Genomic DNA, 23,705 nt, shown 5'->3' on the forward strand with positions numbered 1-23,705 from the left:
GAGTCACCAAGGCCTGGCGATCCGGCTGCCTTGCGCAAGGCCCTGGAGCCGGGGCTGTGGGCCTGCTCGCCTGTGAGACCTCTGCCCATTCCCTGGGCTGCCGGCATGGGCAGCTTCTTGTCCCCCCAGAAATGGGCCTCTGAGCTGGAAGGCTCTAAGTGTCAGAGATGGCCTGAGGAGGGCTCCGATAGAACAGAGTTCACTGTTTGGAACCAGCGGTCTGGCTTCAAGTCTTGGCTGTTTGAACTCTGTAACCATGGGCAGGTCACCTTTCTGAGCCTCAGTCTCTTCATTTGTAAACCCCATTCATTCGTTAATTTAACAAATATTAATGAGCATCTATTGTACGCCAGGTACTTTTAGGTGCTGGGGATACAGCAGTGAGCAAAAGGGACAAAGTCCCTGCCTTTGTGGAGCTAATGTTCTAGTTGGGGAGACGTGATAAGCAGGTAAATATAGGGTACACTGTAGGTGGTGATATACTCTGAAGCAAGGGAAGGGAAGTGACAGCTAACTAATGGATTCTGGACCTGGAATATAGTCGGGGTGGGTCTCTCTAAAGGTGACATTTGAGCAGATATTAGAGGAAGAAGAGTGTGTATACCTGGGGGCGGTGTCCCAGGCAGGGGACAAAGCAAGTGCAAAGTCCCTGAGGTGGGAGAGGGCTTGGTGTGTTTGAGGACTATTGAGAGAAATGTGGCAGGGAGTGGGGAGAGCACGGTAGGAGATGAGGTGCAGAGGTGTGTACAGGTGTACTGTGTATGTAGGTGGATCACACAAGACCTGGTTGGCCATAATAAAGGCTTTCCCCCTAATCCTTTGGTGAGTCCAGCGCAGCGGAAAGGCCTAACCTAGTAGGTTCAGGAAGTGGTGGTTGTTGTTAGTGGTGTCTCATTTCATCAAACTCTCCCCTATCCTCCCAGAAGACTGGCACAGTGCTGGGGACTTCATTCATGAAATCTGTGGGTCATGACCCCAGAAGGCATGCGCACACCCCACCAAGTTGGTGTGGCCTTGAATGCCCACAGACACACCAGTGTTCCATGGCAGCAGGGCCACCGCCAGCTGGAGAATCTGAGGAGCGAGCCGGGCTGTGGGCTGGAGGCAGGCACGTGAACACCACGGGCCCTGTTGTCACCCACAGTGCTGGGCGGATAATGTTCAGCCCCCCGGGAATTTCTTGCTGGGCGGCCCAGCCCGGAAGCTGCTCCTGCTTGGCCACCCCCCATCCTTCCACTGGCCCCACCTGGCACCCGGTGGGGCAGGGACATTTCCCAGTAGCGATAGCTTCCTGCTTCCTCCCAGTTAGCAGGCAGCACAGGAAGCACCAGGAGAGGCCTGTACTTGGGGTATAGGAGCAGGAGGAGAGTGTGGGGACTCCGGGGGGACTGGGACGGGGAGAATTGGGCTCTGTGACTAGCACCATGACAACAGCACAGAAAGGGACACTGCTCTTTAAGTGGAAAAGCCCATTTAGGGCTGGTCTCCTTTGATCCTCTGCCACCACTCACTGCACCAGACTTCTTCCCATAGCTCCGCCCATGCCATGCACTCTCCCAGCTTCTTTCTGCCTGGTGCACACTCTCCCTTCTCCATCCTGCTTAGGTGACATCATTTTTAAACCTGGTTGAACCGTCCCTTCCCCAGGGAAACATTTCCAACCTCCTACCCGACCATGCAAAGCAGGGGGACCCTCCTCTGGGCTCTCCCAGTCCCCGTCCTTCCTCTGCAGAGCTCTCCTCTGCACACTGTTGTCATCACTCAGTTTAATGGTGTGTCTCCCCTAGAAACACGGTGCTCCGTGTCCATCTGCCTTCTCACTTGATCCCCAGGGCCAGCCCCTAGTAGGTGCTCAATAAGTAGAGGTCAGTGTGACAGTGTTTTGGTTTGGTTTTGCTTTTGTTTTTTTGAGGGGGAGGTAATTAGGTTTATTTACTTATTGTTAGTATTTTTTATTTAATGGCGGTCCTGGGGATCAGACTGGACCTCGTGCATGCTAAACATGCTGTCTACCACTATACCCTCCTCCCTGAGGTCAGAGTGACTTGAATTGAAACTTATGGGGCAGGTCTATTTGATGATTTTTTTTTTTTTAACAGATGAGGAAACTAAGGCCACCCAGCTAGAAAGTGGCTGAGGTGGCCTGGAATCAGGGGTGCCCACCCTCTCTGCCCCACCGGCCACATCTCTCTGAGACTCAGGGGTAACGTGTTCTTGCTCGCCCACAGCAGTAACAGACCCTTTCCAGTGCTGCCCCAGCTGCGTTAGAGGGGACTTCAAGGCAGAGACCGGATCAGGTCCACCTGGGACAGGGCAGACAGATTCAGAGTTCTCTGGCCACACTTCCAGAAGCAGGTCACCCCTCAGTCTACTCGCCTTTCCCAGTAGCCCCAGGAAGGAGGCAAACAAAGCAGGGGGTTTTGCTCCCATTTTATCAGCTAGGAACCTGAGGCCTGGAGGGATCATCATTCCAAGGGCAAGGTGTCCTAGGATGGATTTCAGGGAGTGTGTGATTCTGTCCCCTCCTTCACTTGGGTTGAGGTATTATGGCCTCAGTGTTATCCATGGGGAAATGAAGCCCATTTTGATTATTCTGGCACATTCTAGCTGTGTGATCTTGGGCAAGTCTTTGCTTTCTCTTTCTGAGCTTTGCTTTCTTCTGACAAATGGGCTAATATCTACCCCAGCGTTGTTGGGCAGGTTCATTCATTCACCTTTACCAGTGAGCCAACAGATATTAATTGAGCACCTACTACATGCTGTCTGTTCTGAAGATGCAGCAATGATCAAAACACATACAAATCACTGCCCTCCTGGTGCTTTTGTGAGTTGCCTGATATGGAAGCCTAGTGCATATAGTAAGGACTCACTACACTTTGCTAGAAGGGAAGGGTGTCAAGGGGCTTGTCCAAGGCCACATGGTAAGTTTGGTACAGAGCTGGGACTAGAGACCCCAGACACCAGCTTCTTGCTCCCTTGGCCTCTGTTGAAGGCTCTAACTGGGCCTCAGTGCTCCCATGGGGCCCTGGCTGGAATGCTGCCTTTCCGGGTTCCAGGCAGTAGTACTGGAGCTGACACAGGGCAGGGGTCAGAAGGAGAGGCCTGATGGCAGCTGTGCCTCTTGAGCTAGCACAGAGGCCCCACTTTCAAACTGGATTTCTGTTGTCTTAGCTGTGTGACCTTGGGCAGGTGACTTCACTTCTCTGAGCCTCTTTCCTTATCTGTAAAATGAGGGAGCCGCTGGCCTCTCCTTATGAGGCTGTGGGTTTGCATAAGATAAGCCTTCTAGGGACCTTGTCTCAGAACCTGCACACAGTGACCCTCGGCCAGTCTCCTTATTTGGGAGGTCATTTTTCTTCCTGGCCACCTGGCTGGCAAAGGTCTTCCACCTTGGGAGCCCAAGTGTGGAAAGCTGGCAGGCCTCCCGAGTGGCACGGGCAGTGCAGGCATGCCAGAGGAGGCTGTGGCCACCACCTTTCCGGCCCGGCGCCCCTCTCAGCCTCCCAGGGGATTAAAGGCCTTTTGGCCTTTGTATTGGGCTCTCCCGCCCCTGGCAGTTTGCACAACAAAGTGCTGCCCAGACAGATTCCTTCCCCTTTGCCGTCTGCTGCCCGTGGACAGGGTACCCAGCGGCCTGGGGGTGGGGCGTGGCACCTTAACCCTGTGTCTGGGGGCTGGGTTGAAACAGAGTCCGGGGAGCACTTGTTGTGGAGTTACCTGGGAGTCTGCATCATAGCAGAGTGGGAGGGGGATTTTGTCTGGGTTCTGGTCCCTCCCTGGGGATCTGGGGGCCTTGGGTCACAGCATCTGGCTCCTCTGCCGTGGACAGGGTGGAGGTGGGGGTGGACAGGGATGAGGCAGAGTCTGTGCTGGCAGGAGGCAGGTGGGCAGGCAGCAGCTCGTCTGTCCTCCACCCTCATGCTGTCTCTGGATTCTGATGGGATGAGCTCACTCCAGCCCAGATGCCTGGAGCCTTGCCCTGGGCAGCTGCAGTGCTCAGACCTTCTTGCCCAGCTGGAGGGTTGTGGGGGGCTCAGCCCCAGGCCTGGACCATGGGGAGTAGGGGGGCGGGCTGGCGGCCCAAGAATGTCCATGGAGAAGCCCAAAGTCACCCAGGCCTCCCAGTGTCAACGTTAGAGCAGGCAGACAACTTGAGCCTTGGAACCAAGCTTTGTTGTCACCCCTAGCTAGGGCCTGGGCAGCAGAACCAGACCCCTTCCTTCATCCCAGACCTGAGCCTGACCCTAGGCCTGAGCCCACACCCCACACTCCTCACCTCTCATCCCCTCACCGCTACCCTGTATCCCCTGCGTGATACTAATTCTAGAGCTTATTGGGCCCTGACTGTATACAAGGTGCCATGCTGAGTGTCTAACATGCTTAATGCCTTCACACAGATGACCCTCTCAAGCCTCAGTTTCCTCATCTGTAAAATGGAAATAATAGTATAAGTTCACTGTCCCTTAATCAAAACCCTTGGGATCAGATGTGTCTTGGAATTCACAAGTTTCCAGACTTCAGAAAGGTACCCTAGAGCACATGCCAGCTGTGATGTGACATCCTCAATAGAGTCTGGGGCAACACCCCATAATCAAACATATTAATATTGCTGCAGCAAAATGTATGAGTGTTCACTCCAAGTGGAGTGAAAAAGCTATTAATAGCTTCACGTCAATTTAGGTCAATTTAGGTCAGGACTTGGCACCAAATGAACTTCTATAAACTTATTTTAAAAAACCCTCGGTTTTCAGAGCTCTTTGGATTTCCCTTACTGCAGATGAGGGGTGGTGGCCCTGTGCTGTGAGGATTAATTGAGGCGGTCCACGCAGTGTTTAGAAAGTCCTCCATGGATGGTGACTGTTATTGTCATTTCTTCTCTGTGCCGCCACCTTCCTACACCTTTGATTTTAGTAGAAACTTCAGAAACTCTTATCTGAACACATAACCTCTGCAGGACCCACAACCCTCACTTAAAACTATATCTTCTATCTGTATCTGTACCTCCCCCTGCAACCCAAACCTCTGCCTTCTATATTCTTTTCTAATAGCTTGACCTTTCACCCCCACGCTTCTTCCCAGCCATGCTTGGCTCCCTCTGCATCCTCTGTAGGCCAGGACAGGAGGGTCCAGCTTCTGCCCCTTGTCCCCAAGGGCCTTTGCAAGACTTGGGCCTGGAGCTCCACATGCGTCCTCGTCCTCACCTATAACCTCACCTCAGGGAGTGGGTGCTTCCTAGAAGTCCTCACCTGTTTCGTCCCCCTCGCCTGCCCTGCCTGTGTTCAGGGAGTGCTTGGCTGTGGTGGGGCACTCTGCCCATACCTCCACCCCAAACAATTGTTCCCAGCATTCTAGAATAGTCCTTGGCCTGTATGAGTCACTGCACCCCCCTTTCCCCCACCAGGAACCTGCAGGGTCTGGAAAATCCCCCTCTCTGCTTGACTCCTTCCTCTCTGACCCTCTGGACCTCTCATTTCTGGCCCCACCATCCGGCTCCAACCCTTGCCTGAAGTACTGGGTTCCTCTGGGAGGAAGCAGGGCTCCCTTGCAGCTGGAGACGGGCTGGAGGGCAGGAAACCTGGGTTCTATTTCTGCCTTTGACCTTAGAGCCACTGACTGCCCTCCCTGAGACCTTAAGCACCCATCGCATGGTCCTAGGCCACTGCCAGCTCAGGCATCCCCTGGGTCATCCTGGGAGCTGGTCTGGTTGGAAGTGGGGACCAGCTAGCCCTGGGCTTCCTGGCCCTGCCCTCTGCTTAGGCCTCCTGGCCAGCTTGGAGGCCCAGCCCGAGCCCCACCACCTTTCCTGGGGAGCAGGGGGCTTGGGGTAGGGAGCTCAGAGGTCCTGGGTCAGTCCCGACTCTGCCAGCCAGTGAAGAGGGACCATTCACACCAGCTCATCCACCTCAGGGGGTCATTGTCAGGGTCAAATGACACAGAGGCTAAGGAAATGCTCTGTAAACTGTGAACTGCAGTGTGGTTGAGAGGCTTTGCGGGAGTGATTGTCACTGACCTCAGTCGGTTCCTCTCCCTCCTCAGCCTTGGTTATAGAGGCGGTGCGGCACGGTGGTAAGGGTAAGGGTAGATGTTGGAGCCAGACCACCGGGGTTCAAATCCCAGCTCTATCATGTGCTAGATCTTCAAACATTTCCGCATCTTCACAGTGGGGCTGCCCAGCACCGAACCTGGGTTAACACGTACAAAATTCTTAAAGGAGTGCCTGATGCATAGTAAGTGTTGAATAAATGTTAGTTCTTTTTCTTCCCTAAGTAGACCCTGGACTTTCCAGGTCTGAATCCAAGTTCCCTTTATGGTCAAGTCTCAGGCTCCTTTGGGCTCTTTCTGGAATCTTCTTTCCGGTCTGGCTTCATTTCCTCTCCCAGATGTAAAATACAGCTGCTAAAACCTTTTGATCTTCAGCTTTTCACAAACGAAGTCTCTGCTTTTGCTGACTTATCCCTTGCTGCAGGCCCTGATCTGACCCCAGAGCCTTGGGTCCTGGGGAGAGGGCTGCAACAAGGGCAGGCTGGCATGAGGAAGGACCCCTTCCCTGGGGTCCCTGGGATGGAGGGGCTTCGGTCCAGGCCCCAACATGCTCTGGATTCTACTCTCTCACTGCAGTTGTGTGTTCCTAGCATTTTTTCCAAGTTGAATCTCACTTTGCTATTTCCTGTCCATTCCCAAGCCCTGATGGCCTCTCCTTCCCTGGGAGAGGCTCTGGACCTTGCTTACCACCAAGATTTTCCTTTCCAGACAGCGGTCTGGTATCTAGGGGGTGCCAGGAGTCTCTGGGACCTAAGCATTGCTTGCATCAGGAGAAGGAGGGGCAGCAGTGACACATAGGGAGACCTCCCCTGATGAGGAGGATCTAAGCCTGCCCCTCTAACCTCCTTTGTCCAGTGTCAGTGCCCCTACGCCAGCCTTAGCCTCACACTCCCCTTAGGTCAATCAGGACCTGCTCAGGACCCACTCCACATCCAGTGGGAACATTGCTCTCCACCCGTAGCTGGGGGTGGAGGGAACCTCAGGTAGGGAGCTGGTCTTGTGTTTCTTAACCAGTGAGTGTCAGAATCCCCTGAGCATGCACAACTTTAACCCTCCTGCCTGGGGTGAGGAGAGCCTGACTCAGTAGTTCTGAGAAGGAGCCCAGGAATATTTCTCACCAGTTCTGGAGATTCTCCAGCTTACTCCTGGATGCAAACCTCGTAGGCATGGCCTGCAAGTCCACTGGAGACCCAGGGCAGGAATGGGCACTTGTCCAGAGGGAGAGGGAGGGGAAAGAAGAAGGAACAGAAGGAGGGATTTGCCCAGGGATTGCCGAGGAATGGGTAGGAGCCCATAGCAGGGAATAAGACATGGGCTGTGCAGACCTTAAAACAAGGCTTTGTAGCACTGGAAACAGAAAGATGACCAAATGGCACCCAAGGGAGCTCCTAGCCTGGGAGGGAGATGCGTATAGACTGTGCTGAGGGCGGGTGGTACCTTCAAAGCAAGTCATCTTCAGGAAGCAGCTAGAATTAATAAGTGATGACATTTTTGTCCATTCATTCATTCAAGTGCTTATGGAACATGGGGTGCTAAGAAGGTTGAGATGAGTTCATCACAGTCCCTGCCCTCAAGATGCTCTCATTCTAGTGGAGGCACAGGCCACTGCAGTGTGAGTGAGCCCCAGAGAGCCCAGAACCCAGCCTGGAAAGGGCAAGGAGTCACGACAGTCTCCCAGAGGAGATTTTCCTTTTAGTCATCTTTATTGAGGCATAAATTACATACAATTAAACATACCTAATTTAAATGTACAATTCAGTAATGAGAATGAGACGTGTATACCCAGGGGACCATTAATCCAAGAGGTTTCCTCGTGCCCCTTCCGAGTCAGCCCTGCCCCACCCCTGGTCCCTGGCAACTACTGATCTTCCTCTCTTTGTAGATTAGGTTCCCCCCACCCCCAGAGTCTTATATAAGTGGAATCATACAGTGTGGGGTCTTTGTGTCTGGCTTCTTTCACTCATCCCAATGGGTCTGAGATTCATCCACGTCTCCGGGCATGCGATTTGTTCCTTTTTACTACTGAGTAGCGAGAGGAGGTGATGTTTAGCTGAGTTTGGGGGGATGAATTGGAGTTAACCAGATAAACAAAAGGAGGAAGGGCATTCCAGCAGAGGGACCAGCGTGAGAAAAGGCCAGAGGCTCCGGGACATGGACTTGTGAAGTCAGGGCAGGACGGGGAGGGAGAGGCATTGGCTGTCTTTGGGTTTTTTCTTCTCCTTGGGGCCTCCTGCTGCCAGCACCTTGTCTAGCCAGTGAGGGCTGGGTTTGGTTTTCACGAGTGAGACTATTTCCTTCTGGCCAGGCGGGGCTCCCCAGATAGGGCTGAGGCCAGAGCAGGGCCTGAGACGCTCACGCCAAGCCATCTGGGGCTGGACATGCAAGTCCGTACTCTCTTGTGCTTGGGGACTCTGGGGTTCCCTTGGGCGCTGCAGGGTTTGTTTTCCTCTAAGTTATCTCATAAAACTCCTTTGAAAACATGTCAATCTTGTCTAAGGGCAAAGAGGCGTTCATGGCCCACATCCAGCCTAAGAGAGGCAGATGTTATGGCTGCTGGGGCCCTCCTGAGCCAGCCTGCAGGACATGGGGTCCCAGCAGCCCCTCCATGGGGCTTGTGCTGGGCTCAGCATCAGCCTGGGGTCACGTGGAGCTGACACCGTGCCTGTCCTGCCCCCATTCAGCCCAGCTGCTGGGCTCCACCCCCACCTCTGGGTGAACAGATCAGCCTGTCAGTGTGGCGGCAAGTGCCAGAGCCCATCTCCTACATGGCTGGGATGTGTTCCCTGTGGCCTGGAGTGCAGAGGCCAGACTGAGGCAGAAGGAGGTGGCCAAGACGGCTTAGGTGGGGTCGAGGGGGAGCTGCTGTTGAAGGCAACAGCTTCAGTTGACTCACCCTCAATTTCTGCTTCTGTTTCCCATCCATGCTGACCCTGGCCACCCAGTCACCTGCCCACAGCCCCCATCTTTGCTGGCCCTGGTCACCCTGTATCTGCCTGTGTCCCCTTGTCCACTAACTCATATCCTGGATATCACTTGACTTCTTCAAAGGAAGAAGATTCATCCCTTACCAAGGTGACTTTAATTTTATTGTCTGTTTATTTGAAGATTCATTCAGACTCAATGAATTTGCCAGGTTGGGCTCTGAGGCCTCCAGGGACTAATGGAATTTGGGGAAACTGAATCAAAAACAGTGATATAGCCCCAGCCTGACTCTCTTTGCCAAAACACATCTGATTTAACCACTGTGGGGCCTTGGGGTGAGACTCTGGGTCCCCCTGGAGGTGAGAAGAGAGGTCCTGGGCTTGGCAGGAGCTGGAGAGTGTGATGCAATCGGTTGTGTGGTCTCCCACAGGTGACCCATGGGCTGAGGGCGTACGATGGCTTGTCCCTGCCTGAGGATGCAGAGACAATCACAGCTGGCCGGGCTGGCTGGAGTTATTCAGACCTTTCTGATGATGAGGACTTCCTGGCTGACGAGGCCTCTGGAGGTGAGCAGAGGGTCCTAGTGGCTGGGAGTGGAGGGGATGAGGGACGGAGTTGGGGTTGTCCTTTAAGAGGCCCCAGGACACTTGCCCAAGGTGACACCTGAAGAGACGGGCTGAGAAGGGGGGGAGGGTATATAGCTCAGTGGTAGAGTGTATGCTTAGCATGCACAAGGCCCTGGGTCCAATCCCCAGCACCTCCATTAAAAAATAAATGAATAAGTAAACCTAATTACCTCCCCCCTGCTCAAACAAAACAAAACAAAAACAAAACAAACAAAAGAGATGGCTAAGAAAGATACAGAAGCAACCTCAGTGTGCATCAGCAGATGACTGGATTAAGAAGATGTGTGTATATATGTGTGTGTATATATACCCACACACACACACACACATATATATATATACCCCATCTCTGTGTATACACAGATGGGGTGTATATATATATGTATGTATATAGTGGAATACTACTCAGCTGTAAAAAAAGAATGAAATTTTGCAGCTTGGAATAATGTGGATGGACTTAGAGAAGGTATTATGCTCAGTGAAATAAGTCAGAGAAAGACAAATACTGTATGATATCACTTATATGTGGAATCTAAAAACAGCAACAAACTAGTGAATATAACCACTAGAGCAAACTAGTGGTTACCAGTGGAGAGAGGGAAGTGGGAAGGAGAAAGGTAGGGTGAGGGGAGTAAGAGGTGCAAACTATTAGGTTTAAAATAAGCTACAAGGATATATTGTAAAACATGGGCAATATAGCCAATATTTTACAATCACTGTAAGTGGAACATAACCTTTAAAAATTGTGAATCCCTATACTGTACACCTGTAACTTTAATATTGTACAGCAACTATACTTCAATTAAAAAATATATTAAAAAAAGAGGTGAGCTAAGAGCTACCTGCATCCTCAGCCCTGGTCCCGGTGACTCCAGGATCCTCCACTTAAAACCATGTGACCCTGGGCTGGTGGCTGCTTCTTCTGACGGCACAGGATGAGCAGGACCTAAGGGGAAGGTGGTAGGCCATACACAGTAGAGGGTGATTACCACTCCCTCCTCCACTTCCTCCTGTCCTCACCTGGAGGCCAATCTGACCTGGCCCCGCCCATCCACTCCGTTCTTGGTCCACACCCTCTGTGATGGATGCTTCTAAGCCAGCTTTTACAGGCTAGCCCTCCCTGGGGTGGAGAGGAGGCAACAGCTATGTTTTCATGACCTTCCCCACTGTGTGCCACATACCCAGAACAGTGCCTGATGCTCAGTAGGTACTCAACAAAGATTTGCTGTTGCTAAATAAGTCTCTCTTTTGTTTGCAGATGGCGTGGGCAGTGGGGACCTGGGCAGTGGGGACTTCCAGATGGGTAAGTGTCTGGGGGCATCCCACAGGCCCCTATCCTGTTCCTGGGGGAAGCCCCAGAGCAGGTCTTCCCAGCCACAGAGGCTCCATCTCCTGGGCTGATGGCCTTGAGGGCTCCTTGGGCCTGCAATGGGAATGGTCTTGTCCCTGCTGAGTGACAATTGTATGTGTTGGTTGGCCAGTCCCTGCATGGTTGGGGGTGGCCAGGTTTCTGTGCCTGCCTGTGCTGGGAAATGCCAGGTTCTGGTGGGGACTGAAAGTCAGCTGCTCAGCATTCAAAGCCAAATTCTCACCTCCCAGGGCAGCTTAGCTGTGGAGTCCTTCCCCAGAGCCCTCCTTGGGGGTAACTGCTGCAGAGCAGGGGGCTCCAGGTAGGGGTGGACATAGGCATTCTGGCAGGCCAAGAGCTGGACCTGGGAGGGAACCTGCCTTAGGTTGGGTCACCTGCTGGGAAACCAGGTGTTCCTGGGTTGGGGAAAGCGGGCAAGTCTTCATGGATGAAAAAGGAATCAGGCCTCTGCAGCTGCCCACACTGCCAGCACTCCAAGTGCACCGTCAGAGCAGGGGATGGCCCAGCACCAGGGTGGGGGCTCAGAGTCCCTCCCACCTCCCACCCTGGGATTCTGGGTAGAGAAGGAACTACTGGGAACAAAGCCCAGCAGCTCCATATGGTTCCCACTGCCCTCTCTGGGAGCCATCGCCTAGGGTCTGTGATCAGGACCGAAGATGGAGCTCAGCTCAGAGTGACCACTCTGCGGCCGCACTGCATCCATTGCTGCCCACCCAGCAGGCCCGGGCCTCTCCAGGGGTGGGGTTGCCTCCCTCACGAGTATCCAAATGCCAGAAGGTGGCATCCTACCTGGGCCAGTACAGACAGGAGGGTTGGTCCCTGGGTGGCATGGTCTTGACTGTGACCTCCCAGCACCTGGGACTCAGATACTGCCTGAAGCTTTTCCACGTGTGGCTACAGATGCCTGGGAGCCAGGTGAGGCCTGTGCACACAACCCACACCCCAGAAAGGCCTGTGCTGATACATCCCTGGGAGCTGCCTCTTGCCAAGCCAGGCCTGCCTGCTGAGGCCCTGGTCCAGTCCACCCTGTCTATTCAGAAACATCTTGTGCCCCTCCCACAGGGCTGCTCACTGTGGCAGCCCTGCCCACTCTGAGCCATCCTTGGTGCTTGCTAGCCCACCTCCTCCCATGAGAAGCAGCTGTGAGGTTGGAGGAGGCAGAGGAGGGGGAAGGTGGGGATGGAGAACAGCAGCTGGGGAGGGCCCCAGGGCAGGGCAGGAGCCTTTCCTTGTTAGTGGGGCTGATCTGTGGGAAGATGTGGGCCTTAGGCCCTCCAGGCCCAAACACTGGCACCAGCCCACTGCCCTTGGGGCAGGTCCAGGCAGCTGGAGGCAGAGATATGTCTCCCTGATTCCTAGGGTCAGTGTGCCTGCTTCAACCTTGTCTCCTTACTCTGGTAGGAAAAGACCTTCCTGACCATGATGGGGCCATGTCTGGCCACCCGTTGCCTGGCCCAACCCCGGATCCTGGAATGTAGCCCTGAAACGGCTCCTCCCTCTCCTGTTCCCTCAGGCAGGGTTGTGGCTCCCCTTGGCTCCATCCCAGCCCTGTCCCACCCCACTCCCATATGCCAGTACCCCTCCCTGGCAGCCCCTGGATCTGCCTCCCCTCCCCAGGGACACTTACCACCCTCCCCCTCACCCAATTTCTTTCCATCTTCTGACCGTCTCTTTATCTTTCCTGCTCTTGTCTGTCCTGCTCTGACACCTGTCCCTGTGTCTCTCCTGCTCCCTCCCTCCCCTGCCTTGGGCTGTCTCTTTCCTACTCTGTGTCTCTGTCTCATCTGTGTCTCATCCTTCTGTCCCATTCTGCCTTTCTCCCTTGGTCTCCTGGACTCACCATCTCTGCTTTCATGTCTCTGTCTTTCCCTCTCTCCCTTCTACCTTTGTCTTTTCTCTCTCTTCTGCTCCCCACCACTTTCTCTCTGTGTCTCTGCCTATATCTCTCTGTGTGTCTCTGTCACCATTTCTGTCACTGTGTCCATCTGTCTCTGTGTCACTGTCTTCATCTCTGTGTGTCTCTGTCATTTCTCCCCTCTGTCTCTCTCCACCTCCCTGCTGTCTCTGCCCCTCCTCGACCCCTCGGCTCTGCTGCTCCACTCTGCAGGCCCTGGGCCACCCCTGGGCCGCCCTCCTGGGGCTGGTGTGATGGTCTCGGAACCTGATGAGGAGTCTCCTCTCAGTAAGTGCCTGGCCCGGGACTCGCTCCTGCTCTCCCTCCCGGCCCTGTTTCCCACCTCTTCCTCTCACTCCTTTCTCCTTCCTTCCCTCCTCCTCCCCAGCTTGCACTTGTCACACTTGAGGCTCAGAGGCATCTCCCTGCAGGGTCTAGGGCCAGGCCAGCTGCTGCCCTGCCCCAGCTGGCCCCGCCTTCTCCCCTGCCCCTGCTTGGGAGGCAGCCAGGCCCCATCTGGGCACTGGATCTAAGCAGTGGGCCGGGCTCCTGGTGTTCTCCCCTCAGGGTGGCAGTTAGCAAGACAGGTGCAGCCACCCCTCTGGGGAAAGGCCCTAGAGTCTGGAGATGACTTATATCCACCTCGGGCCTGGCTGATCCTGAATGCCCCCAGGGGACCCGGAAGGACCCGGTTGGGGTTTGGGGCCCAGGTGTGTGGGAGGAGTCCTGTTGAGCAGGGGCTGGGTATAGGTGGGGTAACCGGCTCCGGGGCTGGGCTGGGGGTTGTCAGGTATCCATTCCCCACCCCAACCCCGGGTGCGGGACAGCTCTGGGCCTCTCGTCCCTCCAGCCTCTGGCTCCAAGTGAGCTCTCCAGATGGGGTCAGATGAGGGCCAGCAGGGAGAGGGCTGGCTGCGCAGGCACCCAGAGAACACTCCCACCCCCAGGCAGCATCACCCCCTGACAGCCTCCTCAGCTCTGGGGGCTGGTTCCTGAAACAGACACCTTCTGCCCCAGCCCTCAGATACTTGCCACGGGGAGGCTACTCAGGGTGGGAGAGGGAGGGTCTCACTCTGACCTGCTCTTAGTCCAGGAGAAGGTGGGGCCTGGGGTCAGGCTGGAGGGCCTGTGCCCTTCCCAGGCCCTAGTAGAAAGGGGCTTTGTGGAGCCCCTGCCCCCTCCTCCAGGAGTGGGCACATTCCTGGGCAGAGGCCCGGCCTCCTCGCCCGCGCTGAGCCGTGGGGCTGAGGCCAGGGGCCGGGGTGGGGGACTCTCAATGGGCCTCTGTGCTGGCTCACAAGGGGCCTCTGTGGCGGAGCTCACTGCCTGCCCGGCACCCAGGAGTCCCGCCCAGCACAGCCCCTAAGGTTCAGAGCAGGCAGCGCCGCCCTCACCAGCACCCTCTCTTGGTGCAAGAGTTCACTCGGACAGCTTGCTTGGCTGCCCCATCCTTTCCCCCAGGGCCTGCTCCATGAGCCGCAGCAGGGGAGGGTCCTGGCTCTGGGGGCTTGTGCACCTGTGGGCCTGACAGAGTGAAGGGGAAGGACAGGCCCAGCCGGTGCCACTCCCTGCTCTGCTACCTGCACACTGGTCATCTGTCACTTCTCTGAGCCCACTTCTGCCTCAGGGACTTTGCAGCTGCTGTTCCCTGTACCTGGAATGCTCTTCTCCCAGATGCCTCCCAGTGGTTCACTCTTCCTTCAAGCCTTCTCCTTGAAGATAGGCCTTCTTCTTGAAGATAGGCCTTCTTGGCCACCCTGGGAAAGTAGCAACCTACCCCCACCCCAGCATGCCCTCCCCCAACTCTTATTTTTTCCCCATAGTCCATATGTTCCTTGCACATTTATTTTATTTCCTTTCTCCTCCCCTTAGAAGTGATCTTCCTGGAGACAGGAATTGTCATCTTTGGAGTTCGCTGCTGTATCCCTTGACCCTAGAGCACCGCTTAACATATAATAGGGCCTCAATATAGAATTGTTAAAGCGATGAATGCCTCTCTCAGATGGGAAGAAATAAAACCGAATCCATGCCTCAAGTTTGTCATAAAAGACCAGAGATGATAATTAGGGAGACGACAAGCTCCTAGTGTGTGCCAGATACTGTTACAAGCATTTTACATTTGTTATTTCATTCTCACAACAGCTCTCTGGGGTGGGCACTACTATTATCCCCATCTTATAGATGAAGAAACTGAGGCTCAGAGAGATTAAGTAACTTGCTTGTCATAGGACTGTAAGTGGCAGTTTTTCTCCAGAGCTGAGCTTTTAACCACCAAGCTACACTGCCTCTTATATAGTAATAGCTTATGTTATATTGCACCTACTATGTGCAAGGCTCTGTTCTAAGCACTTTGTACATATTTAAGTTAATTTGTAACTCATTTTAACTCACTGTTTATAATTTACACCTCAATTCATGAACATTATGAGAATTAATGCATAAAATAATCTTGTACATAAAATAATCTTTGTGTGTGTTTGTGTGTGTGTGTGTGTGTGTGTGTGTGTGTACACTAGTCTGTGTATACCATAGGTATGTTATGGATTGATTCAGCATCTACTGTGCACCAGGCTCTAATCTAAGCACTGTGTATGTGTGTGTGTGTACATACACATATATATATATATGATTCATTTGCAACTCTTATTAACTCACATTCATAACTTCTGTATGAACTCATGAACATTATGAGATTTAATATGTATAAAATGTATATAGTAGGTTCTTGAGAAACAGTAGTTGTAAGTGTATCCTCACACTAATCTTCTATGAATTTATTCAGCCATCACTTATTAGGTACCTACTGTGTGCCAGGCACTGTGCAGGCACTGGGGGTACAGGGTGAATGAGTTCTAAGGTCCCCCCCCCAATCAAATGTATAACCCAGCAGTAGAGAGAGAAAGATGACAACAGCTTCCAATTCTCTAGCACTTGTTTCTTGCCGGACACTGCATCTAAGTGTGCAGGGAGCTGGGCCTGTGAGCATGGTATCATTTATTCCCCACAGCAACCCAGTGCGGTAGGTGTCATTAATATCCTCATTTGACCAAGGAGGAAGCAAGCTCAGAGAAGTGAGGTCCATGCCTGAGGTGTGCTGACCTCAGAACCCATGACTTTCATGAGGATGCTCTAGAAGCCGTGTGTAACCAGGCAGGGGCTATGCGACTTAGGGTAGAAGGTGCTTTGATAGGAAAAGCTGAGGGCTGGGGGAGCCCAGAGGAGGGGTCTTTAACCTAGCCAGGGTTGGGGAAGGAGGGCAGTTCAGGCAGTCTTCTTGGAGGAGGTGATGGCTGAGCTGCGCCCTGAGGGATGAGGAGGGACTGACGTGAACCATGGAGAAGCATGTCTCAGTCACTCTCAAGTAATTTCTGTGCCAGGCTCACCCCCTCTGGAAGCCACCTCTTCTCACTAAGCCTTCCTCTGAGCCACTGGCGGTCTCCTTTTCTGCACTTTTGCTTGGTGTCTGGGTCAGGACATTTTCCCTGCTAGTTGAAGCCCCTCACTCAAGGGTGGGGCTTCGGCTTTGACCCCTGGGCAGGCCTGCCAAGGCCACTGCAGCACATGCCCCTACAGGCAGTGCTGGGCCTAGCTGTGGGGCACAGGTGTCAGCCTCAGCAAGAGGCCTCTGCGAACCATCCCCCCATTGGGACCCACTGGCCCAGCTGCCTGAGGCCACTACCTGCCAGGCTGGATCCCTCACAGTGGTGCCCTCCCCTACCTCCTCTTCTGCAGTTTATTTCCGAGCCCTGGTAAATTTCACTCGCTCCATCGACTACAGCCCTCAGCTAGAGGATGCCAGCTCCGAGGAGTTCCGAGAGGTGTCCGAGGCTGTGGTAGACACGGTGAGGTGACGGGGCTTTGGGGAGCTCCCCAGGTGTGGCAGGGCAGGACCGAAGCTGGGGTGAAGGGGTCTGGAGGCTGATGGTGCTGTGTCCCTCTGCAGCTGGAGTCAGAGTACTTGAAGATTCCTGGAGACCAGGTTGTCAGTGTGGTGTTCATCAAGTGAGAAGGGTCCCCTGGGGGCTGGTGAGGGACTGACAATGATGGGGAGAAGCCTGGGTGCCAGGAGGTGAGGCAGGAGAGGCCTAATGGGCTGAATCTCTATTGGTGGGAATTTGGGAATTGGTGGGTGGTCAGCTTGGACCTTAACTTGCCCTACTTGGGGTCCAGGCTATCCAGGAGCAGGGGCGGAGCCAAGAGATCAGGCTTGAGCATCAGGCAGGGGGCCAAGGGAGGAGCTGAGACCGCAGGCATCTTCCTCACCCTGCTGCCCTGCCCCATGCCTATCCCTAGGGAGCTGGATGGCTGGGTCTTTGTGGAGCTGGATGTGGGCTCCGAAGGGAATGCGGACGGGGCTCAGATTCAGGAGGTGCTGCACACGGTCATTTCCAGCGGCTCCATTGCCTCCTACATCACCTCTCCCCAGGGATTTCAGTTCCGGCGCCTGGGCACAGGTGAGCCCATTCTGGAATTGGGGGCACCTTCTCCAGTTTCTCAGACTCATGTGGGCCCCCTTTCAGTGTCCCCACCATGGGCTTTCCTAGCTTGGGCTTGCACACCACTAGGGACAGGGAGCTCACTACCTTAGGGGTCTGCCCCATCAATCTTTATGCAATCTTGGCTTGGGATGAGCAAAACTGTTTCCTCTAACATGTACCCATTAGACCCAGTTTCTGCTCTCTCTCTCTCTCCCTATTGACCTCTCTACATTGACGATAGGTAGTAATTCCTTTCTTCATATACACTTTCCTGTCCAACACACTTTTGTGTTTCACGATAACTGACAATTATTTACTGAGCACTGACTATGCACAAGGCACACCATGAGGCCCTGACTCCAGCCACCCATTCAGTCTTCACAGTAATTCTTATGAAGTAGATATTATTTCTCCTGTTTTAGAGATGAGGGCACTGAGGCCTAGCAAGGAAAAATGGCTTGTCCAAATCCACAAATACAGACAGTACAAGTGCCAGAGTTTGAACCAAACCCTGCGTCTATGCTGGTCTTGCCAGAACCTGTGATGAGATGGGATGAGAAACGCAGCTCAGAGAGTGTAGGAAACTGGCCCCAAGTCACACAGCTGTTGGACACAAAGGCTTGGCCTTTGTACTCTCAGTCGGCCCAGCTCTTTAATTTCACTGCCCGCTCTGTCTGCTGTTTCAACTCCCTGAGTGTCTTCTCTGGGTCAGACAGTCCCAGTTCATTCCTCCCAGGCTGCAGTCCCCACTCCATCTCAGTCCTCTCTCTCTGGGAAGTCTTTAACATGTCGCCATCCCTGACTCAGTGGATCCCAGAAAGGAACAAACCCCAACCCTACCATGGTGTAACCCAATCGAAAAAAAAAAAAATAGTGAAACCATCACTTCCCTGTTCTGCACATGAAACCTCAATCAATGCACCCAAAGATCAAGTTTGTTCTTTGGCATCCCGAGGCCCAGGTGTGAAGATTCCTGGGGGTCTAGTCTTCTCCTCACTTTCCAATGAGTCTCCTGACTAGGGATGGTGGGATGGGCCTGGCTCAGCCCTGCAGCCCACAGCTCCCAGGTCCCAGGTGGGATGGCTGCTGATCACACCTTCCTTTCCAGCACAGACACCCCCGCCCCCCTTGGCCGCCGTGGCGGCTGCAGCGACACCAGGTGAGAGTGTAAGCCAGACCCAGGCCCAGCCGGGTAACTAGAGAAGTTAATGGATGGAGGGGAAGGACAGGATGAGGGCACAATGGCTGGGCAGAGCCCTCAGGCCACCCCTCCTCCCCTTCCTCCGCATCCTCGCTAGGCCTGGTGGTGGCCTGCACATGTGTGATGTAGTGGCTGCATGGTGTGGCATGTTAACCATGTGTGGGGTCTGTGTAAGGGGTGGGTGAGGCCACGACCACATATCCCGTGTCCCACGTGTGATGTGGATGTGTCCACCACGTGCTCTCTGCCCTCACCAAGTCTGCCAGAAACCACGTCGCCTTACACGGAGCACCAGAGCCCACTCTCAGCCCTGCAGTGGCCATGCCACCCGTGACATTGCCCACTAACCTTCTGCCTGCCTCTGACTCCCCCCAACCCCCACAGTGCCTCAGGTCTCAAGGGCCTGCACCGAGGCCGAGTTCGCCTGCCACCGCTACAATGAGTGTGTGGCCCTGGAGTATCGCTGTGACCGGAGGCCTGACTGCAGGGACATGTCTGATGAGCTCGATTGTGGTGAGGGGCTTTCCAGGGACACAGTGACCTCCAGACACCAGGGGAGGGCCAGAGTCTGCCTGGGCCTCCAAGTCCATCTGGGGCTGGGAGGGTTTGCTGCAGGCAAAGGGGTTCGAGGGAGGTGGGCAGGGACACAGGAGGAGTAATAGCAGGGTCAGGGCCTGGGGAGTGTGGGGGGCCAGGAGTGAGGAGCCACTGCTTTGTGCCAACGCCAAGCGGGCTCTGTCCACAGAGGAGCCAGTCCCAGCGCTCAGCTCCCTGCCACCCCGTCTGGTGGAGACACCACCTTTACCGCCCCAGCCGGAGGCAACCACCACACAGCTGCTACCAGCCACCCCTGCTCCCCAGGCTCTGTTCCCTGGTCCAGACAGGCCTGTGCCCTGTGGGCCCCACGAGGCCACATGCCACAGTGGGCACTGCATCCCCAAAGACTACGTCTGTGATGGGCAGGAGGACTGCAAGGACGGCAGTGATGAGCTGGACTGCGGTGAGGGCTGGGCAGGGGTGCAGGTGGGGGTAGGGGGGTGGGGGGAATGGCCACGGGAAGGCCACTAGCTGAACCCCGCCTGGTCCACCCAGGCCCCACCCCGCCCTGTGAGCCCAATGAGTTCCCCTGTGGAAATGGGCACTGTGCCCTCAAGCTGTGGCGCTGTGATGGCGACTTTGACTGTGAGGACCGCACCGATGAAGCCAACTGCCGTGAGTGTCCCAGGGTCCACCTGGCACCACCCAACCCCCCTGCCCAGGCCTACTTCCCCCAGCCCCCACCCTTCTCCAGCAAGTTTATTTGCTGTCCCTGGCTGAGCGGTGAAGGCCCTGGGGACAAACTTTAAGGTTTATCTCTCTCTGACCCCAGCAGTAAGGACCCTGGACTCTGATCTGGCCTTTGTAGCAAGCAATGTTGCTAGACTGCCCGTGGTTAATGTCTCTTTATTTCTTTATTCTGTACCATTAACCTCCTTGTTATTTATGCTCATGTGTGGGTCAGGCGAGTGACTAAGAGGACTTGATACACCAGGGTTCCTTAATGGTCAGGTCCCCGATGTATGTGTGAGTCACAGCCTTTCCCTGATGGGCCTAGAGGTGTTTTTGTTTTTGATTTTTAATAGGGGGAGGTAATTTTAGGTTTATTTATTTGCTTATTTTTTTAAACAGAGGTACTGAGAATTGAACCCAGGACCTTGTGCATGTTAGGCATGCACTCTACCACTGATCTATACCCTCCCCAAGAGGGGCTTTTTTTTTTTTTTTTTTTGTCTAGGGCTGGTTCTGAGTTATTTGTTCCTCCATCTGCCCAACTTTTCATCCATGTAACCATTCAACCATCCATTGTCTGTCTGTCCATCCATCTTTGCAACATCCTTCCTCCCTCTTATCCATCTGTCCATCCATGCATTTATCCAACTATCCATCCATCCATTGTCTATCCTCAAGGCTCTTCATCTACCTATCTTTCCAACATCCTTCCTTCTGTCCATCTCACCATCCATTCTATCATCCATCCATTGTCCATCCATCCATCTGTTTGTCCAACATCCTTCCTCCTATCTGTCTCTTCATCCACCCATTCATCATCCATCCATGCATTGTCCATCTTTCCAGCTCTCCAGCCAGCCAGCCATTCATATAGCCAACATCTTTCCTTCCTCCTATTCATCTCTCCAGCCATCCACCTACCCATTGCCCATCCATCCATCTGACACCGACCTATGTAGTCAATGTTATAGAAATTATGACTGTTAAATAGGTGAGACTGGAGAGTCAGAGATGCGTATCAGGTAGCATTGTGAATGCCTTTCCCTGTGAGGTGAAGCCTGGGGCTTGTTAGTCCAAGATTGAGGATACTCTTCTAATCATTTCTCTGTGATCTTGGGTCACATGTCTGAGTGCATGTTGACATTCCCACCGTATGCTGGTCCTGCTTCTCCTCCTGGCCTCCCCTCCGCTTCCCCACTCTGCAGCAGACTCTGGAAAGAGGCAGCATCATGCCGCAGACTGGCAGAGTCTTGTGATGCCCTTCTGTCGCTCTAAGCTTGCCTGACACCATGGCCACTTGGGAGAGAGAAGTAATTGAGGGTTTTAGTTGAAAAGCCCTTCTCAGAGGCATCTTCCTGGGAACAGTCTAAGGAAGGCCAAGTCCTTGGTGACAGAGTGTGTGAAACAGAACGTGAAAGCTGAATGGCTTTGGGGGCTCATAGAGTGTCGGGGCTGAAGCCCCTGAGGTTAACGTCAGTAGGTGGCCGCCTCCTGGCCTCCTCTTCGTTCCTTCTCTGTGGACAGGTGGCCTCCCCTCCTGTACCACTCTGCCCTCTCTGTCCCTGCCTGTGTGTCTGTCTCAAGTTCACTCTCCCTTTAGAAGAATGTCAGGTACCATCTACTGGAGATGCCTAGCTGGGACCTCTGGCCAGTCCATCAGTAGCTGCCTTAGGTTGGGGCTCCGAGGTTCAGGAAGGGTCATGGGGTTGCTGGGCCAGTTAGAGGTGTCCAGAGCAGCAAGGTCCAGGCTGTGGCAGGCCCTTGCACATCCTTTCCAGTAGAGAGAACTGCCCAGGTATTACCGGTATCCAGAGATGCTGGCAACTGGGGCTGTGCCTTTGACTGGGGGTCTTGTGTTTCTCCGGTGGCTGCATATAGGAGGGGCTGAGTGTGATGTGCCAAGTAGAACTCTGTTTCAGGCAACGCAGGTAGAAACTTGGTGATGGCTGTTGGATGGCTGACTGGTGACCATGACATTGTGGGTAGTCGTGGCAACAATGTCTGGGCTTGGCCAGGGCAGCTGTGTGTCACGTGGGCAAGATGAGAGAGTGATCCTGGGGACACCTGGGGAGGGTGGGCAAGGTAGCCTGTTGGGTATAGGTGGGCAGTGGGGGCAGTGCCGGCTACCCACACCACCTGGTTCTGTCCTCAGCCGCCAAGCGCCCCGAGGACGTGTGCGGGCCCACGCAGTTCCGCTGTGTCTCCACAAATGCGTGCATCCCGGCCAGCTTCCACTGTGACGAGGAGAGCGACTGTCCCGACCGCAGCGACGAGTTTGGCTGCAGTGAGCAGGGATCTGGGGGGCAAGCTCTGGGCCCTGGGCCCCGGGCCAGGTTCTGGGTTCCGGGTGCCCTTCCCCACAGTCTGTCCTCCAGCCTGGCTCCTCTGTGTCATGCCCCCTGCTCCTCCTCTCTTTGCCACTCACACCCCTCATTCCTACTCCGGTCTCCCAGTGCCTCCCCAGGTGGTGACCCCTCCCCAGGAGTCGATCCAGGCTTCCCGGGGCCAAACGGTGACCTTCACCTGTGTGGCCATCGGCGTCCCCACCCCTATCATCAACTGGAGGCTCAACTGGGGCCACATCCCCTCTCATCCCAGGTGCGGTTCTGGGCCTGGGCAGGGGCTGCGGACTTGGGGGCGGCTGGACCCATGGACGAGGCCTGACCACACCTGTCTTGGGGCCCACCAGGATAACAATGACCAGTGAGGGAGGCCGTGGCACGCTGACCATTCGCGATGTGAAGGAGGCAGACCAGGGTGCGTACACCTGTGAGGCCATGAACGCCCGAGGCATGGTGTTTGGCATTCCCGACGGTGTCCTGGAGCTCATCCCACAGCGAGGTACGGCCGATGGGCAGGTGGGCACTGGGCGTGGAGCCAGGGCTGCCTGCCAGGGACCAGCTGCAGCCCACTCCCATGCCGCCCAGCAGGACCCTGCCCCGATGGGCACTTCTACCTGGAGCACAGCGCCTCCTGCCTGCCCTGCTTCTGCTTTGGCATCACCAACGTGTGCCAGAGCAGCCGCCGCTTCCGAGACCAGATCCATCTGCGCTTTGACCAGCCCAATGACTTCAAGGGTGCGTTGGTGGGCAGGCAGGTGACCGGGTGCCTTGGTGGGCGGGTGGCGGGCATCAGGCTCCGGCAGGCTTAGAGGGCAGGTACGGGAGAGCAGCACATGCCGGACAGATGTGGCCAGGTTCGGAGGGGACACAGGGTTGCTGAAGAAATGCTGAGCCCTGTAAGAAGAGCATTTTGGGGGAAACAAACTTTTTTAGGAAAAGCCAAGTCCACAGTTGGCATTTGCCCACATTAGGTGATGATGAGGATGGGCTCTGGAGCCAGATTCCGGGTTCAGATCCTGACTCTGACCCTTACTGCCTGTGTGCCCTTGTCAACTTACTGTCTTGTGTCTCCATTTTCTCATCTACACAATAAGGATAAAATAATAACTTCCCAGGTTGTTACAAGGACATAATGGATTAATATGTGTAAGCGCCTGAGAATAGTGCTTGGTCTGTGGGATGTGCCCAGTAAGTCACCGTCGCCCTAATGTCATCCTCATCGTCCTCATCATCCTCATGCTAAGAGCCAGAGAGGTACCAGTGATCAGAGCGTAAGAGCCCAAGCTTTGGCATCTGCACCAGTTACTGCCTGTGTGACTCTGGGACTCGACTTCACTGGCCCTGTTTTCACAAACATAAAAGCAGGCAATTGAATTCAGTTCTCTCTGTCTCTGAGAGGCAGTATATTATGGACCCAGACACCAGATGGACCTGGGTGCAAGTCCCAGGTCTGTCCTTTATCACCTGACTCCAGGCAGCCCCTCATCTGACTTCCTTTATCACAGAGGATTAAATTCAATTAAAGGGCTTAGGTCCTTACACAGTGAGCACTCAACAAGTGT

The 23,705-nt window shown here is 54.5% G+C and overlaps 1 protein-coding gene across 13 annotated transcripts in view; it reads left to right on the forward strand.

Moving 5' to 3' along the window:
• HSPG2 (heparan sulfate proteoglycan 2) overlaps positions 1-23,705 on the forward strand; it is a 98,023-nt gene that overhangs the window by 23,440 nt on the left and 50,878 nt on the right. For 6 of the 13 annotated variants that reach the window (XR_012511407.1, XM_074377227.1, XM_074377229.1 and 3 more), the window contains exons 2-15: positions 9,395-9,530; positions 10,849-10,893; positions 13,067-13,141; positions 16,586-16,695; positions 16,797-16,855; positions 17,147-17,307; positions 18,440-18,490; positions 18,917-19,045; positions 19,278-19,532; positions 19,625-19,744; positions 21,954-22,085; positions 22,255-22,399; positions 22,491-22,642; positions 22,732-22,878. Coding sequence is in view for 12 of the 13 variants with exons in the window: in XM_074377227.1 (XP_074233328.1) it covers positions 9,395-9,530; positions 10,849-10,893; positions 13,067-13,141; positions 16,586-16,695; positions 16,797-16,855; positions 17,147-17,307; positions 18,440-18,490; positions 18,917-19,045; positions 19,278-19,532; positions 19,625-19,744; positions 21,954-22,085; positions 22,255-22,399; positions 22,491-22,642; positions 22,732-22,878 (1,717 nt within the window). In the remaining variant the exon portion in view is untranslated. The remainder of the gene's footprint in view (positions 1-9,394; positions 9,531-10,848; positions 10,894-13,066; positions 13,142-16,585; positions 16,696-16,796; positions 16,856-17,146; positions 17,308-18,439; positions 18,491-18,916; positions 19,046-19,277; positions 19,533-19,624; positions 19,745-21,953; positions 22,086-22,254; positions 22,400-22,490; positions 22,643-22,731; positions 22,879-23,705) is intronic. The other 7 variants (XM_074377233.1, XM_074377236.1, XM_074377238.1 and 4 more) reach the window with 3 other exon arrangements.

The sequence above is a fragment of the Camelus bactrianus genome, chromosome 13 (genome assembly GCF_048773025.1).
Source record: "Camelus bactrianus isolate YW-2024 breed Bactrian camel chromosome 13, ASM4877302v1, whole genome shotgun sequence".
Lineage (NCBI taxonomy): Eukaryota > Metazoa > Chordata > Mammalia > Artiodactyla > Camelidae > Camelus > Camelus bactrianus.